The sequence below is a fragment of the Marmota marmota genome, unplaced genomic scaffold (assembly GCF_001458135.2).
Source record: "Marmota marmota marmota unplaced genomic scaffold, marMar, whole genome shotgun sequence".
In the NCBI taxonomy this organism is placed as follows: Eukaryota; Metazoa; Chordata; class Mammalia; order Rodentia; family Sciuridae; genus Marmota; species Marmota marmota.
This window is the reverse complement of record NW_026000026.1, coordinates 643,561-661,942: the sequence shown is the minus strand read 5'-3', so window position 1 is coordinate 661,942 and position 18,382 is coordinate 643,561. Positions and strand designations below refer to the sequence as shown.

Sequence of the window (18,382 nt, the reverse complement as noted above, 5' to 3'; positions counted from 1 at the left end):
AAGCCTGCATGGCTCAGGGCTGAGTCAAGGACAACTCAAGTAGCATCATGGGTGGCCTACCACAAGCAGTGGTAGCTGGGAACTGTCAGTGTCCTTCAGATGGACTCAGCTCCAGATACTGGAACTCAGGTGCTAGGATCAAGAGAAGTAACCACCTCTGGTCCTCTAGTCTTCTCCTGTGGATGGAGAATACTTGTCTAGGCAGGCTCAAGGGACTGTACTACCTCAGACTCACTTTGTTCATGTCCTCGGTTGAGTTTCTGTGTCCATTTGGGCTAGAGGGGCCAGCTGTTTGGGAAGCCCCTGGTACAGTGCCAGGTACACAGTAGGTGCACATAACATCCACAGTAAGTATACTGAATGTTTGCCCCAATATAATGGTACCAGGCCTTGGAGCAGATTATATTTTTCTGTGTGTGGTACTGGGGATTAAACCCAGGACACTTTGCTATTCAATGACATTCCTAGCTGGTCTTGTGATTCTCCTGCCTTAGCCTCCTAAGTAGCTGGGATTACAGGGGTGTGCCATCCCACCCAACTCTTGGAGAAGATTTGGACTTCTCAACCACAGTCAGTTGCAGGGAGTTCATAAGCAGCCATTTGAAAGACGCTTTTTGTGAACTGTTGAGTTTATAGATAAGATCCTGCACTGTTCTGAAAACAACCCTGGCCCTTCCCTGGAGGAACCCTGCCCCTCGCTCAGTCAAAAAGCATCTGTGAAGTGCCTACTCACTGTATGCTGGAGTGGGGACTATGCCAGCAATGAGAGCACAAGGCAGGAGTCCTGGCAGTACCAGGCCTGCCTAGATGAGTACCCCTGCAGCAACCAGTCATGAGCAGTCCTGGGGCTAGACACAGACTTCCTTCCTCCTAGCTCTGTGCAAGTTCCTTCCATTACTCCTCTTTAATTCCAGACAGGCATTATTTCACTCTTGGATGAAATGGGGACCCTTGGACTCTCCTCCTCTCCCAGTTCCAGCCTCATGGGCTCCTTTGAGCACTTCACACCTTGGAGGGTCTTTCACTTCTGGGGCTTTCCCAGTACTTGCAACATGACTTTTCCCATGCTGTTTCCAACCAATCCACAGGGTGGCCTTTCTGACTTCTAGTCATGGCAGCCTCCTCTCTTGTGTCTCTTCCTTGTATTCATCACAATGTGACTGGTTCATATTTGTCTTGTAGTCATCCACAGCTGTGTCCCTTGAAGCTTGAATGAGCAGATGCTCAATTTAGGTTTGTTGCCCTGGTCAAGATCCCTGTGCCTGCTGAGTGAGTCTTGCTATGGTCAGTCTTGGTTTCCCCATCCCCTCATCTCCCAGGTTGGGTTCAGTGGAATTTTTTCCTCTCAGTTCTGGGGATTGAACCCAGGGGTGTTATATCACTGAGCAACACCCTTAGCCCTTTTTATTTTGAGACAGGATATCGCTAAGTTGCCCAGGCTGGCCTCCAACTTGTGGTCCTCTTGCAAAGTCACTGGGATCACAGGTGTACACCACCACATCCCATAGCAGAATCGCTTTTACATGTTTTAATTCAGAAGAGGTCCAGTTCTGGCCTATGAAAATCCCAAGTCTCTGGGTCTTTGCCTCTTCTTCCTTAGATTTCTCAGGAGGAACACCCTTGCCTTCAGGAGATGATTGGTATGGAAGTGAAGGACGGAACTCCTGGTTCCTTGCAGGCTTTGGGCAATCTACACATAGATGGTACTGAAACCTGTTCTTGGTGCCCATTCAATTATTAGCGGCCTATCTCATCTTCTCCAAATCCCTGCTGAGATCTAGGAGCATCTGAGACAGGTGCCTTGGGTGGGTACCAGCGTACCCAAAAGAGACCTCTCTTTTGCTTCCTCAAAAGAGACCTCACACAAGAGCGTGGGCACACACAGATGCTCTCAGCGGGCAGCACTGCTGCTCCTGCTGGGACATGCTAGGGTCGCCTGAGGCAATACTTCCGACGGAAGGCCTGTGGGGGGCGGGGGTCTCTCCTGGGACCACCAATGACTACCAGCTGGAGCCAGATGCTGGGGATTCAGAGGGGCCTGTGTCGACCTCTGGGAACACTGACGGAAGAGAGGCTGGACCCAGGGGAGAGTAAGGACGTGGGGGGAGGGGGAGGGCTCTCTGGAGCGCGTCTAGGGCCACGGCAGCCATTTGCGGATTTTACTGACAGCCATCGACGCAGGCCTCTGCGAGGCGAGGGCGGGGACCTCGGGAACGCAAGGTGACGGCGCATTTGTGCGCGCGGTGGCGGCGGCCGGGCACAGGGAGAGGTGGCCGGACGTCGGGAGGGACGTCGTCGCGGCAGGAGCCGGGCAAGGAGAGTGCTGCGCCCGGAAGAAGCCGTGGCGGACCGCGCGACGAGGCCGAAGAGCAGACGGACCCTGCTACTTGAGAACGGTTTCCAACCGGAGCATTGAACGGCGGACAGGAAATGAAGGAGGAAGTGCAGCGTGCGCCTCAGCCCGCCAAGTCTGAACCCTGTGACGGTGCGTCTGAGCCTCGCCGGGAGTCGGTCGGCTGGGCACCTGGGGAGCCCGGGAGGTGGAAGGCTCCCGCCGAGACTGGCGATCCGAGACGCGCCGCGGTCTCGCAGCCGGCCGCTCCGCTGCAGCGGCCGCGCTGCACCTGGGGCGGCCGGATCCTGCGCCAGAGCGTACGCAGCCGGAGCGCCGCACCGCGCCGCACCGGGCTGGGGCCTGGGCTTTGTGTTTGTCGGTCCCAGCTTCCAGGCAAGACGGAGGCCTGGAGAGGTTGAGCGACTTGCTGAGGGATGCTCGATTTGCATCCCAGGATGTCCTTTCGCTACTTTGGCTGCAACTGGGTGCCCATCCGGGCGACATGGGGAATGGCCCCTGCCTTTAGGGCAGTAGAGGGCAGGAGGCGCAGACGCTGCATTCTGCACCGTGTGCCGGCCCAGGGAGGAGCGGTGCCGCTGCGGTCTCAGCCTCACTCGCGCCTGTGAAAGTCACCGAATTGTTGCTTCTTGGGCCCTGTTGTTTTTGTGAACCCAGGCGACTCTTCAGAGTAGGACGGAGTGGCTTGGGGCAGAAAAAGGCGACTTATTTGGTATCTTCCTCTTCCCAAGCTTTGTGTCAGGATATAACAGGCTTGCCTTCTGACTTTCTCCACAGGGAAGGATTTACTGAAGTGACTGGTGAAGTGGCCTGTCTACACAGTCTTGTTATCTTCCTCATGTCTGTGCTGTAGGGATTCCTGCAAAGATCAGTACTGTGTCCTAGTGCCAAGTGCTGGCATCACTCACCTGGAGTGCCTGGGACCCTGAGGTGTTCGGAGAGGATTTGTCTCAGACTCAAACATCTTGCATCTTAGCTAACCTCTGTGCCTTCCTGAGAACAGGCTGATATGCCCAAGATAGTCCTGAATGGTGTGACAGTGGATTTCCCCTTCCAGCCATACCAGTGCCAACAGGAGTACATGAGCAAGGTCTTGGAATGTCTACAGAAGGTAAAGCTGCAGAGACTGAGGGCTTTGCTTAGGGATGGGTTGATGGTGCTTTAGCAAGAGCCTCATACTTCCACTCTTCATTCCAGCCAGACCCTGTATTTTGTCATGAATAAGGCTTCCAGTAGGGTAGGAGAGGCAATATCAAGTGAGCAAAAAGATGATTCTAGATGATAATAGGCTTAGGAGGTCCTTGGCTTCAGAGGAGGTGGCATCTGAGCAGAACTTAAGGGGTGGATGGGGAGGGGCAGTCACTTTCTGCTGGATTTCTTGGAGTGCCCTCTTATACCTGCTCACTCCTAACCCCTGAGTTTCTTGCTCAGGCTTTTATCTGAGAGCTGATATGTAGGACATCATATTCTGTTCAGCTAGGACAGGGAAATGCCTGGGTCCAGAATCATCCTGTTTTGAGACTTGGCACCTAATTAGCCATTTTAGTATTTATATTATGCTTAAAAATGCTGTTGCATTTTGGATAATGCTTCGTAAATTCCAACTAACAAGGGCTGAATTCACCTGTGGTTTTTAGGGCATGAGTGGGAAATGTCATGTGGACTAATGATGTCCCATGGGCTTTTCCACCATGAGCTATGTATCTGAGCAGAGCTGGGCATATCATGTGGCCTCACATCTTGCTCTGCATCCCCGTAACCCCTCTTCCTGACCCTCTTCAGAAAGTGAATGGCATCCTGGAGAGCCCTACAGGTACGGGGAAGACTCTTTGCCTGCTCTGCACCACACTAGCCTGGCGGGAGCACCTTCGGGATACCATCTCTGCCCGCAAGATTGCTGAGAGGGTGCAGGGGGAGCGATTCGTTGGTCAAGACTTGTCATCCTGGGGGAACGCTACTGCTGCTGAAGGAGATCCCATAGGTGACCCTATTTCCTGGCCTCTTCTGGCCTTGTGGTGATGATAGGGAAGGGATAAGGTCAGGGACAGGGCCAGTCCTCCTGGGCTTCTGTCATCTGTGGAGCAGAGTTGAACAGGAGAATTTTGTAACTTTCACATTGTTTCTTACTATCCTGAGTTTAAAACCAGGGTTGCAGTTTTTTTCCTGGAATTATGGCACTACAGGTAGCCTTTGAACCTGTTTCTGGTAGTGAATGTGTGGGTATTAGGTTCGTGGCTGCCTGTAGGACTGAGCCCAGTGTTGCCTGTTGAGACATGAGGACACTGACTCAGAGCCACCCCTTTTGTGCTTCCTTGTATCTGGGCAGCTTGTTATTCAGACATCCCAAAGATCATCTATGCTTCCAGGACCCACTCGCAGCTCACACAGGTCATTGGCGAGCTTCGGAACACTTCCTACCGGTGCGTCAGGGAGCCCTCACCTGCCTCAGGGTCATAGGAGGGATGAGCTTTGCATGGAGCTGGGCCCACATCCCAGCTGTGTGCAGCACTGCTGCATGGTGGTAGATGTCCACATTCTTTCTAGACCCATCCAGGGTGTGTGATTCTCTGCTAGGCTGAGGGAGGGCAAAGGGTGGTTGATTATTTGATTTTGTTTTTTTGGTGCTTGGGATTGAACCCAGGACCTTGTATAGAGCCTTGCTAGGCAAGTGCCTGCCTCTGGGCTACATCCCCAGCCCTTAGTGCCCATTACTTGTGAGAAAGCAGCTTTGAGCTGTGGCTATCCTTGGGCTGGCATCCCAGGCTCTATTGTGTTGGTTGTGGAGGGTTGGGACAGACCCCCCAAGGGTTGCTTGTGAAGGGAATAGAGTCTGCCCCTTGCCAAGAGCCAAATGAGTCTTGACATCCTGCTCTGGGTTCTGTTTGAGAGAACTTGGACAGCAGGTTCTGTGCAGTTTTACCTGCCTGAGCCACATTCAGCCACTCTGCTCCCTCTGTCTGCCAAGTCTCCAGTGCATACTTATGCTTCCCACAGCTTATACTGCTAGACTATACTATGTGGCCATCTGTTCTTTGTGGCATCCCTCTTTGACTTTTCACTTCTCTTCTGCCAGGCCCAGGGTATGCGTGCTGGGCTCCCGGGAGCAGTTGTGCATCCACCCCGAGGTGAAGAAGCAGGAGAGTAACCACATGCAGGTGGGTTCCTGGGGACTTACTCAACCTCTGTTGTTCTTTTGGGCAGGTGCTGCCTGGGCACTGGAGGCCTGGGCTGTGCTCTAGTACATGCTGACCCCTGACCTGTGCCCCTGCTGGACTGGGCCAGGGCTTAAAAGTGTTTGGAGGTGGGGAGAGGGTTGGTAAGGCCTGAGGTGAGCCCTCTGCAGCTGCTGCTCCAGATGTGTGCTTGGGCCTTTCTCTTGCAGATCCACTTGTGCCGCAAGAAGGTGACCAGTCGCTCCTGTCATTTCTATAACAATGTGGATGGTAAGAACAGCTCCTTGAAGTTGCTCCTGTCGCTTGTCGCATGGTAGGGTCAAGGTGAGGCATGTGCAGCTGTCTAGGGCTTGGCTGGGTATCACAGCCCACTTGCTTTACTCCAGTACAGCCAGTAGGGCTTAGGCCTGTCTGTCTTGTGACTTGAGGGGTCACCTGTTGGGTCTCTGTTCTCATGTGGTGGTCTCAGACTGGTGGGTGTGTGGCTCAGGACCTCACCACCGCCAGGTGGGAGGCTCTCTGCACCTTAACTCTCTGTACACGTAGGGAGTATGCCACGCACCTTCTCTTCCATCTGGAGCCCAGAACGCTGCTGCCTGCCAGATAGCGGGCACCTCGTGGTGCCTCTGTGACCAGTCCCCTGGAGAACCCAGGTGTCGGGATGCCTGCAGGTTTCCCAGGTGACTGGCTTCTGGGGAGCTAAGTGTGTCTGCCTCCCCCTGATTCCTGCTCCTGCATCCTTTCTCTTACTAATTTAGCTTTGACAAATCACAGCCCCAAGTGTGAGTCCCTGGGTCCAGCCTGGGGTGGCCATGGCCTGACAGATGGCCTCCTTCAGAGATGGGATGAGTGAGTGCATTCAGGGTTAGTGACAACAGCTGGCCCTGGTGACTGTGTGCCTGGAGCCCCTGAAGGGCCCAGGGCAGGGGTCTAGCATGAGTGCCTTTTCTCCAAATCATTAACTTCCCATTCGTGTGTCTGTTGAGGGATTCTGGGGCTTATCACAGGTCCCCAGAGAGTGTGGCAGAATGAACTTCCTGTGGCAGAGCCCTTAAAGTTGCTGAGGCCTGAAGGGTGGCACATCTGCAGTACAGGCTGTGTGGCTGGGGAGCTCACACTTCTGTGGTACTAAGATTCTGTTTCTTGCCTTGGTTGGGACTGCCATGCTAGCACAAAGTGCAGGGACCCTGGTGACACAGCCCTTGAGTACTCGCAAGGCCTTGGTGGGCCTGAGAGCCGCTGTCTGCTCAGTCTGTGTTGAGTGCCCAGCACAGCAGGGCTGAGGACCCTGGGGCTTCTCGTGGTGGTCAGGTCAGAGGCTTGAGCTGGGGGTCTCTCATCACCCAGCACCAGGTTTCCCCATTTTATGCCCCTTGGAGATAGAACATGGCAAGGACCCTGACTCCTTCCTCTTTCCCTCTTTCTTGATCCTTTTGTGTGTGTGGGGGGGGAGAGGGGTATTAGGGATTGAACCCAGGAGCACTCTACTGCTGAGCCACATTTCCAGCCCTTTTTTAAAGTCTTGCTAAGTTATTGAGGCTGACCTCAAACTGCTGTCCTCCTGCCTGAGCCTCCTGAGTCACTAGGATTACAGGTGTGTGCCACTGTGCCTGGCTTCCGTTGCCTTCTTGCTTACTGATTTTTTGGTCTGGTGGCACCAAGGACCCTTAGTCACTTCAGTGTGTGATTATCCTGGCCTGCTGGCTGGTCCTGAGAAGGACTGTCTATCTGCACTATGCCCCAGGTATCTCCTTCTGTGACAGTGGTCTGGAGGCCATGAATCTGGACCTCCTCTCCAGATGTGCTGTTTGGAAACTCCCCATGGTCTCTGCCTTTTCTGGCTTCTTCAGAGGAAGGATCTGTTGGGCATCCCCAGGCCACATGGTAGGGGTCTGTGGAAAGAAGGAAGGTGTGCACAGGAATCATTGAACACAGACCTATCCACAGCAGTCTGGACAGGAACAGGGTTTGGTGATCTTAGTCACTGGTCCTGGCCCCCTGGTCCTGTGTGTCTTCTGTGACCAGCCTGTGGGTGTCAGGTCACCTGGAAGGTGTTTTTTCCCCTCACCTTGTCCACCCCTCTGTTTGCAGTTCTCCCACCTGGTCCCTGGTAGCACATGTGAGCTTGCTTGATGCAGTCATCTCTGCCCCATCCTGGCTGCCTCTATTGTTCACAGCCCTAGCCAAGCTGGCCTCTGTAGCTTGCCTGTTGGCATTGTGCCAGAGGACCTGGTGCGGTGCCTGTGGGAATGGTTCCAGCCAACCTTCTGTAGCTGCTGTGGGTTAGCACTCAGGGACCTGTAGGCCTGTGCTCTGCCCCAGCTGTCTCTTCCACTGCTCCTCGCCTGCGTAGGTCCTGAGGGCTCACTGCAGTGCTGGCCCCTGGCTGGAGACTGTCCGCATGACCTGCTCCTTATGACCCTGTGCTCCTTGAATCAGTGTGGAGATGTGGTGGCAGCTGGCCTGACAGCTCTGGCCCTCTAGATGTCTCCTCTCCACGACTTTGGGCTCAGTCCTAAGAACCACAGGCCAGCCCCCAACCTCACTTTGACTCACTGCTTAGCCTGTTGGAGGCTCCCCCAGCTGTGAACCTGCACATCTTTGCTGTGAGGCTGTTTCTAGCAACCTCCCAGCTCTTAGCTGTCTTTGGAGTGGGCTGCAGTCCTGGTGAGGGGTTCTGAGGCATAGGGCGCCGTCCACCTGGGCATCAGCCTGTGGTGTGCCATGGGTCAGCCCTAGTTGCCCTTTCCTTGCCTGTTGTCCTTCTTCTCATTCCTCTTTTCTGTACTGACTCCCTGCAAATCCTCATGGGTTGGTGATCTGCCCAGGAATTGGCAAGTTGGCTCACTGCTGCCGTGTGTGCCGATTGGCCATGTGTTGCTACGGTGCTGCTGAGGATCAGGCTGCCTTGCCAGGGGGCGTTTGGGGAAGGGTCACTGTCGGGGTGTTTGTGTTTCCTGGCCTCTGCAGCTGATGCATGGGCTGTCGTCATACCCCTGAGGGAGCTTGGCACCTGTAAGGGGTGGAATGAAACAGCCACAGTGAAGCCAGTTGCTGGGGGTGGCCCAGTTCTACATGTCTGCCCTAAGACTCTGTGGTGCTTCTTGGAAAAAGTCCCTCGTTCTGCCCACAAGGGCCCAGGGCCCAGGAGTTGCTCGTTTAGCTTCCAAGGGATTCCCATGACTCCAGTTTGGGGATCTGTACTGTGGTAGGGCAGCCTTTAACATCCTTTCTGCCCTGAACCCTGTATCCATCTGGGTAGGGCCCATTTCTGGGCTGCGGTCCTGAGAAAGGGTCAGGCTAGTGCTTAGCTTGGAGAGGAACCTGCTGAGGGTGGGGCAGGGTGGGCTCTGCCTGGGGTGACCCTGGCCTCCTGCCTGTTTGTGCCCTGCTTCCTTCCGTTCCCAGGAAGTGCCAGCTCTCCTGGCAGCTGCAGCTCTCCACCAGGTGGCCACTCTGGTTCTGCTGTGATTGGTGGGAAGCCAGGGAGCACCACTCACGAGACACATCTGTGGGTGCTGGTGACAGGCTGTGGCTCTTCTCAGCCTCTCGGGGTTGCAGCCCTCCTGTCCTGTCTTGGAGTGTCCAGAGGTGGAAAGGATGCTTGGGACCTTTGGGGACAGTGTTGGCATCTCTCTCTAGTGTTAACCCTCTGTCTCAGACTGGAGCCTGCCTTCTTGGGTCCAGGGCAGGGCTCCCATGGGGTTTCTCCAGGTGGAGCCCTCCCTGAGGACCTGACTCATCTGGTGGGGATTCTTTTGGCAAGTCCATGGGTGGTGGCTGTCCACAGTGCCTGCTGCACAGGAGCCCTTTTGTTTTGGATGTCCCTCCTGGGTCTGGGGATAACTGAAGGTACTTGCTTACCTTTCCTGTTATCTACAGAGAAAAGCCTAGAGCAGGAGCTGGCCACCCCCATCCTGGACATTGAGGACCTGGTCAAGAGTGGGAGTAAGCACAAGTAAGAGCCCTCAGCAAGGCCACAGCTGCTGTGTGCTTCATGGTGGGCTCATGGACATATTTTTTTTCCTTTTCTTTTCATGAGATTAGCAACTGTTCAGTGTGAAAAAAACTTAAGCAGTTCTGAGAAATATGAAGTGAAATGCCTCCTCCTCCTGGCCCTTGCCCACCCCCTGGGGACCTTGGACAGGAACATGTGGTCTGTGTGCACTGTCTCCAGTTGGGTCCTCATGTACTCCACCTTGGGGGGCTCTCTACGTGGGTGCTAAAGCCCACCCCTGATTCTTCTGGGGACAGCAACCCTGTCTTCCTCTTTTAGGGCTGCATGGGTTTGAGCAGTGGTAGGGAAGACTTTCAGGGCTGGGTGCAGCTCAGTAGCAGTGCTTGCCTAGCATGCCTCGGACCCTGGGTTTCACCCAGCATCGCAGACAGACAAAACAAAAGGAGCATTCTTGCACCGAGGGGGTCACCCTGCCTTAGCTCTCCCCTGTTGTCTTTGTCCCCGTGGCCTGTGTCTAGGAACAGGGTCAGTTCTGTTTGGTATACAGTTTCAAAGTGGACAGCACCATCACGGTTGAGAACACTCGTGGGCTCCCCACTGTCTGAGGCCCTGTCAGAGCATGCCCAGTTCCATCAGCTGCAGCCTGTATGGCCCTGTGTGGTTCTCACTGCCTCTTCCTCCTTACTCCAGAGTGTGCCCGTACTACCTTTCCCGGAACCTGAAGCAACAAGCTGACATCATCTTTATGCCGTACAATTACCTGTTGGATGCCAAGGTGAGATCTCAGCCTATGTAGCTGGTGATCCCTGGTGTGGGAGTGGTTTCCCTGGGTTCTGGAGGGACTAGCCAAGCCTTTGCTGGTTCAGGCCCTCAGAATAGCAGTGTGGGCAGGATACCCCTGCTCTAGGTCAAGGGCGCAGGACCTGGCCAGGTGCAGGGGCCTCCTGCCTCACTCATTTGCTTTTAGCAGGTGGTGTCAGCACCCTCTTACTTACCATGGTGGGAACAGCATCCTGGGTATCTTGTGCACCAAATCCCTTTGCCAATTTGTTATTTTCTGTGATAGATGTTCTTTGAGAATACACTGTGCTGGGTGCTGTCCTAGGCATGGCAGTGAATAAAACAGTCACTCATATGGAGTATAGATTAATCAAAGGGAGTCAGCAGGAAGGTTCGCAGGAGCTGCTGCTACTGAAGAGCTCTAGAGTGTGTGGAAGGGGGCCCCAGAGCAAGTGCGGAGGCAAGTGAGTGGTATAGAGGCCAGTCACACCATGAGGCCATTGCAGAGCCCTGTGGGAGATAGCCATGCCTGTGTAGAGCAGTTGTTGGATTTGGGGCCTGGAGAGCCAATGAGATCTCTGAAATTGTGGGTGGTTCTCATGACTTGAAGCTTTTAAACCTGGCTGCCTGGGAGCCACCTGGAGAACTGTTGCAAATATGGGGTACAAGCCCCATCTGGAATAATCACATCACAATCAATAAGCTGCACCGTGGTAAAGCGCTTACCACCATGCACATGGCCCTCGAGTCAAATCCTCAGCACTGCAAAAATACCCGAGGCTGATTCTGATATTTTCTTAGAAATGTGAGTGATCTGGAAGAACAAGAGGGTTTTGAAGAGCAGAGTTGGAAGTTCATTGTGAAGTCTGGGAAAATGTGTGCTTATAGACACAGATTAGTGCAGCAAATGGTGGCCCCCATCCTTGTAGGCAGCAGCTCATTTTCAATACATGTGCCAAAGGCATTCGAAGGGAAAGAAAAGTTCTATTGTGTTGTTCTTTTGAAAGGTGATGGGATAGCTGGTTATCTATTTGAAAAGTCAACACTCAACTTCACACTATGCAAATGTTCTTGTAAAAGCTGAACCTGAAATTTCTAGAAGGAATGGGTTGGTCTTTGCAACTTTGTGTTAGGCTGAGGTTTCTGAGCTCAGACACAAAGCAGTAGCCATAAAAAAAGATGGAAACATTGCCCTTCACGAATGTAAAGCTTAGATTCCTTGAAGGAACTAGGGCCATTAAGAGTGACAGGCCTGGGCCATGAATGTGAATAGCTGACCCAGGTCAGCATGCAGTAGGTGCTCAGCGCTCTGAGCAGCAGACAGGTGCTGCCTAAAACATGTGAGATGACACTGCATTCCACTGAAATAGCTGGGGTGTGGCTCTGTGGCAGAGCACTTGCCTTTCATGTGCCAGGCCTTGGTCTTGATCTCCAGCTTCACCAAAAAACAGCCACAACAAAAAACCCAAAGCCCTAAGAGTTGGATGAGGTATGAAGCAACTGCAAGCCTCACATGCCGGTGTGGGCAAAGAAGGGGCAGCAGCTCTGTGAGTACTGCAAGCCTGTGGCCCGCTGCAGTGTCCAGACTTACACACTCGAGGTCACCAGAGCTCATGCACAGTCAGCCCAAGGCCCATGTCTCAGCTGTGCTGTCCAGAAAGGCTGGCACAGCAGAGGCCCTCTGCTGACATGACATTCCAGAGATTAGACAAGCACACATCTGTCAGAATCCTGTGGTACGCTTAAAACAGACATTTGACTGTACGAAGACTTAGCTTGAAATTAGGTTGATTAAGCTCAGGCCACTTCCCTCAGGCTCTAGGGGTGGGACTGGGTGCTGGACTCTTAACCGTTGGTGCGGGCTTCTCCTCTGCCTGTCTGCATGCTAGGGCTTTGCAGCTTCCTTGGCTTTCTGCCAACCGTGGCATGCACCTTTGTGCTGCGTGTTTCCCTGTGATAGACACCTGTTGAGTGTCCAGCTACTGATCAGCCTAGAGCAAGGTATTGCCAGGTTGCCATCCTGAACCAGCCTTGAGCACTGCTATTCCTGCCAGTCGGGTGTGGCTCTTCCTGTCCCCACCAGCACTGAGTGTGTTCTGCACTTGTGACCTTTGGTGGCTGCTGCATGCCCTGGTACCCTCTTGCCCTGCCTCTGCAGGCTTGCACTCTCAGGATGCTGCTTTGCTGGGCTCCAGCCCATGGTTTCTTCCCCTCCTCCTTATAGAGTCGCAGGGCACATGGCATTGACCTGAAGGGGACCGTGGTGATCTTTGATGAAGCTCACAATGTGGTGAGTCCCCTCTGCCTCTGTGCTGAGCACCTGCTGTCCTTTCCAGCTTCCTGAGCATCCCTGGGGGCATCTGGCCAGACCTGGTAATAGGTGCTTCTGCTGCGCTGCCTCCTGGGATCAGATACCTCAGTGGGGCCTTGGACACACTCTCAGGCCCTTGTCCTTCCACCTGCTGGTGAGCAGCCAGGCCCATGCTGTCTTGCAGGGTCTGCCCTTCAGGCTGCTTGGCTTGACCCTTGGGAAGCTGCCATGGAGAGAGCTGTTCACCTCTGGTGACTGTGGCAGCAGGAGCAGCTCCTGAAGTCTTTCCTGGCTCCCTTTGTCCCTTGTCCTCAGCACACTTCCACCCTCCCTCCATGGTTTTCTGCTCAGGAGTGTGTATTATTTGGGATGGCCTTGGAGGCTGGCCACATGGGACAGCCTCATCCTTCTGCTGCAGAACCTGGGGTGAGGTTCCTCGAGAGCTGGGTTCCCATGGCAGGGCCTGGTGCTCTGAGGCGCAGCAGCCAGCCCCCACCAGCTTCCAGGCATTTGCTGTAGGAGGTGGTGGGTGTTATACCAGATGTTTTCTGACTTTTGAAACCAAAAATTTAGATTTTATTTTTTTCGTACTGGGGATTTAACCCAGTAATTTACCACTGAGGTAAGTCCCTAGCCCTTTTTGTTTTATTTTTTTATTTTGGGATGATGTAACTAAATTGCTTAGGGCTTTGCTAAGTTGTTGAGACTGGCCTTGAACTTATGATCCTGTAATCCCCAGTTGCTGCCACCATGCCCAGCTCAGAAATCTAGATTTGAATGGGAAATTTCCCAGTTATAGAACGTTGGCAACTCAAGTGAAGTAGTTGTTTGAAACCTTGGTTTGGGCCATTTGGTCATCTTTAGTCATCTTGCCTCTGAGACCAGGGGCCATGGCTCCAGGGACTTTAGCTGTGAGCTTCTGGTCCCTTCTGTGCCCCTTTCCTGCTTCTCTGAGCCTCTGTCCCACCCTGCTCTCCTCACGGGGCTGTGCTTGGCCTCTCAGGAGAAGATATGTGAGGAGTCAGCCTCCTTTGACTTGACCCCCCATGACGTGGCTTCGGGTTTGGATGCCATTGACCAGGTCCTGGAGGAGCAGACCAGGGTGGTGCAGCAGGGGGAGCTCTGCCTGGAGCCCAGCGCAGACGCCCTCGGTACAGGTGAGTGCAGAGCCTAGAGCCAGAATGCTGAGCAGGGAGGCTGAGCCTGGTCCTCCTGGAGGCCACAGTCCTGCACAGCACTGTGTCCAGCTGGCACATCAGGACACTGACTTGCCAAGCGGTTTCTTGGGCAAGACTATGTGAGGTCCCACAGGCCGGGGAGGGCTGGCATCATCCGAGGAATCTGGAGTTTTCTGAAGCATTTGTGTCCTTTCCTACCTGGTCCTGACTCTCGGTGACGGCATTTTCAGTGTCCTTTGAATCTGCTACATGCTCTAGGTGTTGTCCCCGCTTCCCTCCCAATGTCCTCAGGCTGTGTCACATAGTGTGCTCTGAGGACACTCAGGAAGTGTCCGTGTGTGCAGGCTGTTTGTCCAGAGGTGCACGTGTTTGCCCAGGTGGGCTGTTCTAGTAGACAGCACTTAGTGGGAGTGCCCGGTTCTGCTGTGTTGTTTTCCTGGACCCGTATGCATAGCCTTGGTCCCTGCCTCTCCTTTTAGGTCTTGTGTGTCAGGTCTGTCCATGGGAAGGATGGAGGCCCACGAGGACCAAGGCAGCCCTGGCTTTGCCCTTCCCACCGGGCTCATACCTCTGCCCTTTCCGCTGGGCTGATCTAGCTCTGATGCAACACTAACGTGTGTTGATAGGAGAGTGTACTCAGCACAGAGTGTTAAGGGCCCTTTACACCTTAGAAATTATTGAACTTCATTTTTGTGAGTTGTATCTATTGACAGGTACTGGAAATAAGTATTTATGTATGCCTTCAAGTAACAAAGCATTGCATGTTAGTGTGGCTTCCTAGGGCTGCTCAGATGGGGGTACTAAGACAGTGGCAGTCCAGATCCAGGTATCTGTCTTTGGCTCCTTTTGGGGCTCTGAGGGAGGGTCTGTTTCTGCCTCAGCATGGGCAGCGCTGGCATCTGGGTGTGGCTGCATCACTGCCATCTCGGCCCCATCTTGACACGGGCTTCTCCCCGTGTGTCTGTCACATTTCCGTTTCTTGGAAGAACCTGGGTGCTGGATGTTGAGCTGTGCTGACCCACAGGCCTCATCTCTGTTGCTTATATCTGCAGAGACTCTGGCCTCTCCCAGCTCCTAGAGGCTACCGGCGTCCCTTGGCTATGGCCACAACACTCCTACCTCTGCTCCTGTCCTCACTCCTCCTTCTCTGAGTGTCCTGTTTCCTCCGTCAGCTCATTTCGGGCTCACGTGGATGATCAGGACACTCTGCATCTTGAGACCCCTGAGTTCATCCTATCTGTAGAGTTCTTTTGTCACAGAAGGTGAAAGAGTCACAGGTTCCAGGGATTGGGACATGGCATCTTTGGAGGCCAGCATTCTGCCACCCTCAGTTCTGGGAGATCATCTATTCCTGAGAGAAGAAGAGAGGAGAGGCATTAATGCATGGTTATCACTAGTGGTCGTGCAGAGGAAATAGGGTGGGCCTGCAGGACCCCTGAGGAAGGGTCTGGCCTGGAGTCCTGGGCCATGCTTGGAGAGATGCTGGCCCAGCCGGAGTGGATGGTGACACAAGGCTGCTCTGAGATGGCTCTGGGCCTGCTGGAGTCTACTGCTTATTCTCTGCGGCATGGGCTTCCTTCTGGTAGGCAGGGCATTGTCCCCTTGCTGGTGAGTAAAACCTCTAAGTCAGGGCTGTGTGGGACACTAGAGACAGTGCCTGTGTCTTGAGTGGTGGGGACTTTTATTTTAAAGCTCCAAGTGGAACTCCCCTGCTGCACCACCCTGGTCTGCTCCTCCAGGAGCATCCATGGCATCCATGTATTTTTTTCAGAACTGGGGATGGAACCCAGGGCCTCATGTATGCTGGGCAAAGGCTCCACTACTGAGCTACACCCTGTCTTGTGGCACTGTCCTCAGGATGTGCAGTGACCTGGGGGTGGAGCATCTGTAGAGCTGTTATTTCAGTTGTGTTTTAAGAGTCATATCCCCTTTTAGGGTTTCTTTCACTTGAAGACCCAGTGATTCTGCTGCAAGCTGTCCCTGTTCCCGGTCCTGCAGTGGTATTGTCCAGTGTGTGTACACTCAGCTGTGCAGTCATCCCCTCTGGACGTGTGCCAAGGCCTAGTGGTTGTCTGCAGCCTTGGTCGATACCTAACCCTATGTCGAGTGTGTTTTGTCTTATACAGAAGTACCTGTTAAGGCCTTTTAGATCATAAGTTGGGTGCAGTAATAGCTCAACAGCAATAAGCAAGGCAGGGATTCTCACAATACATTGTAATACAATTGGTGTGAATGTGGCCTCCATCTTGACAGAGATTGCCGATCTTGGAGACCTCAGCATACCTTTTTCCTCCTCTTCATGTTGGGAGCATCCACCTTCTCAGAGGGATCATTTTATGGGTTCTCTGTGTCATATCCATGTTGCCAGCATTACTCTTCTTACACTCTGGGTCTCGGGACACAGTGATGTGGTGCAGTTGATCCCATAGCTGAGAGGCTGCCAAGTGACAGGGCGGGCATTGTGGACAGGTGCTTGAGCCAGGCAAAGGGACATTCACGCCCCAGCCTGGGTGGAACAGGGCAGCACCAAAAGGTCGTCAACTGCTCAGAAAGGCATGATGTTTAAAACTAGGAATACAGGGGCTAGGGCTGTAGCTCAGTGGCAGAGCGCTTGCCTAGCATGAGTGAGGCACTGGGTTTGAGCCTCAGCACCACATACAAAAATAAATAAAGTCATTTAAAAAATGCAAATTAAAAAAAGATAGGAGTACATGTTTTCTGGAATTTTCCATTTCATATTTTTGGACTGTGGGTAGGGTAACTGGAGCCACAGAATGTGAAACCACAGATAAGGGGGCTGTTGTGGTTCCAATTTTTTTTTTTTTTTTTTTTTGCAGTGCTAGGGATGGAACCCAGGCCTCACACATGTCAGCCGGGCCGTCTGCAGCCCCTTTCATCTTATTTTTGCGGCAGAGTCTGGCTAGTTGCCAGGCCGGCGTGGAGCTCGCACCCCCTCACAGCCTCCCAGGCAGCGGGGGTGATGGGCATGGCCTGGCCTTGTGCTCCGGGCCTTGGTCCATTGTGCTGCTCGGGACCCTGCTCTGTCTCCTCCGCTGTGCTCAGGGCTCCTCAGCGCCTCCTCCCTCCCTTTCCTTCCCTTTCTCTCAGGACACTGTCTGTGGCACGTACCTGCCTCTGTGTTCTAATTTGATCTTCATTTCTAAAGTGATTTATTTTCCCTCCAAATCTATTTAAGTCCTGTCCCTTTGTTTCTGAGTTTAAGGCCATCTGACAGGGTGTGATGGTGTGTACCTGTCGTGCTGGACAGCAGGAGAGGGGGAGAGGGTACCTGGCTTATGTCCAGGTCTCGGGCAGTTCCTGGCGTCCTTTACTATTCTTCAGTGTCTGCTTTTATTTTTCACCACTACTTATTTTCCAAGTGGGCTCTCTCCTGTGTTGCCCCTTGCACTTTGCAGGGGCCCTTGAAGTCCCACAGGATAGGGCCCGACCCTCTGCTGAGCATGCTCAGGTCTCCTGAGGATGATGTCTCGGTCTGTCTTCCGTGGCCTTAATGCTTTGAAGAGCCAGTTGCCCTGTGCACCAGCCTGCAGCTTGTCTCCCAGGTCTCCTTGTGACAGGTACAGACTATTCTCAGCCCCTTGGTGAGATGACCCCCATCTGCTGCACTCTGAGGCTTTCCCTCGTGGCTCAGCTCGCTGTCACCCCCACAGCCCTTCCTCACAGCAGCGGTTGCTGCAGTGGTTGCAGAACAAAGGTCATCTAGCCCCTTTGATGCTCGAGTTTCTTGGTTGGGATTCTGTGTCCATGAGATTTTACTTTTTTCTTTTGGTGTTAGGGATGGAACCCAGGGGTGCTTAAGCAAGGAGTTACATGCACAGCCCTTTTTGTCTTTTATTGTGAGACAGCATCTCACTAAGTGGATGAGGCTGGCCTTCTTTTTGTCATCCTCCTGCTTCAGCCTCCTGAGTAGGAGTGATTGCAGGTGTGTGCCAGTGCACCTGGTGTCATTGATTTTCTACCTGTCCATATTTCTAGCTCCTTGTTTTTGTTATCATTGTTTATTAATTTATGTTTTATGTGGTGCCGAGGATTGAACCAGTGCTCACACCTGCTAAGCCAGCACTCTGCCATTGAGCTCCAGCTCCAGCCCCACCTGCTCCTTCTTGACAGAGAGAAATTGGTTCCATTTTCTTCACCATGTTGATTTGTTCAACCTTAGAGTACCCAGACAATTGTTCAAGAATTGCTACCTCTTCCAGGAGTGGTGGTGCACACCTGTAATTCCAGCCTCAGCACCTTAGCAAGACCCTGTCTCAAAATTAAAACTAAAAAAGGGCTGGCTTTCAGCCCTGTGGTAGAGCCCTGGTTCAGTCCCCAGCACCAGCGAAGGCAGGAATGAAGGGGTGAATTGCTGCCCATGGTGGAGGAGAGCCCTGCTTGCTGGAGCACAGTGTCTGCGCAGCGCAGGGCCACTGGTTGGACAGCACCCAGCTGAGCCCTGTGCTGCTCCTGGGCTGTGTCCTCCCTTCACTGTGGCTTTGGTGTTCATTCTAGGCTCAGTTCTTTCTGCTCTTTCTAATTTTTATTCCAATTTTCTCCAATCACGTTAATTTTAATTTTATCGTTGCTTAATATATATATATATATATATATATACTGTCTCTTATA

The 18,382-nt window shown here is 53.2% G+C and overlaps 1 protein-coding gene across 11 annotated transcripts in view; it reads left to right on the top strand.

The window, feature by feature from the left end:
* The first annotated feature begins 2,175 nt into the window (after positions 1-2,175).
* The window catches only part of Rtel1 (regulator of telomere elongation helicase 1), a 32,903-nt gene continuing 16,696 nt past the window's right edge, over positions 2,176-18,382 (top strand). For 3 of the 11 annotated variants that reach the window (XM_048810625.1, XM_048810624.1, XM_048810622.1), the window contains exons 1-9: positions 2,178-3,464; positions 4,136-4,334; positions 4,680-4,773; positions 5,427-5,508; positions 5,736-5,796; positions 9,409-9,484; positions 10,175-10,259; positions 12,489-12,554; positions 13,579-13,732. In XM_048810625.1, the coding sequence (XP_048666582.1) occupies positions 3,363-3,464; positions 4,136-4,334; positions 4,680-4,773; positions 5,427-5,508; positions 5,736-5,796; positions 9,409-9,484; positions 10,175-10,259; positions 12,489-12,554; positions 13,579-13,732 (919 nt within the window). In that variant the 5' untranslated portion in view covers positions 2,178-3,362. Of the gene's footprint in view, positions 3,465-4,135; positions 4,335-4,679; positions 4,774-5,426; positions 5,509-5,735; positions 5,797-6,072; positions 6,207-9,408; positions 9,527-10,174; positions 10,260-12,488; positions 12,555-13,578; positions 13,733-18,382 lie in introns of those variants that run through there. The other 8 variants (XM_015478313.2, XM_015478286.2, XM_048810623.1 and 5 more) reach the window with 7 other exon arrangements.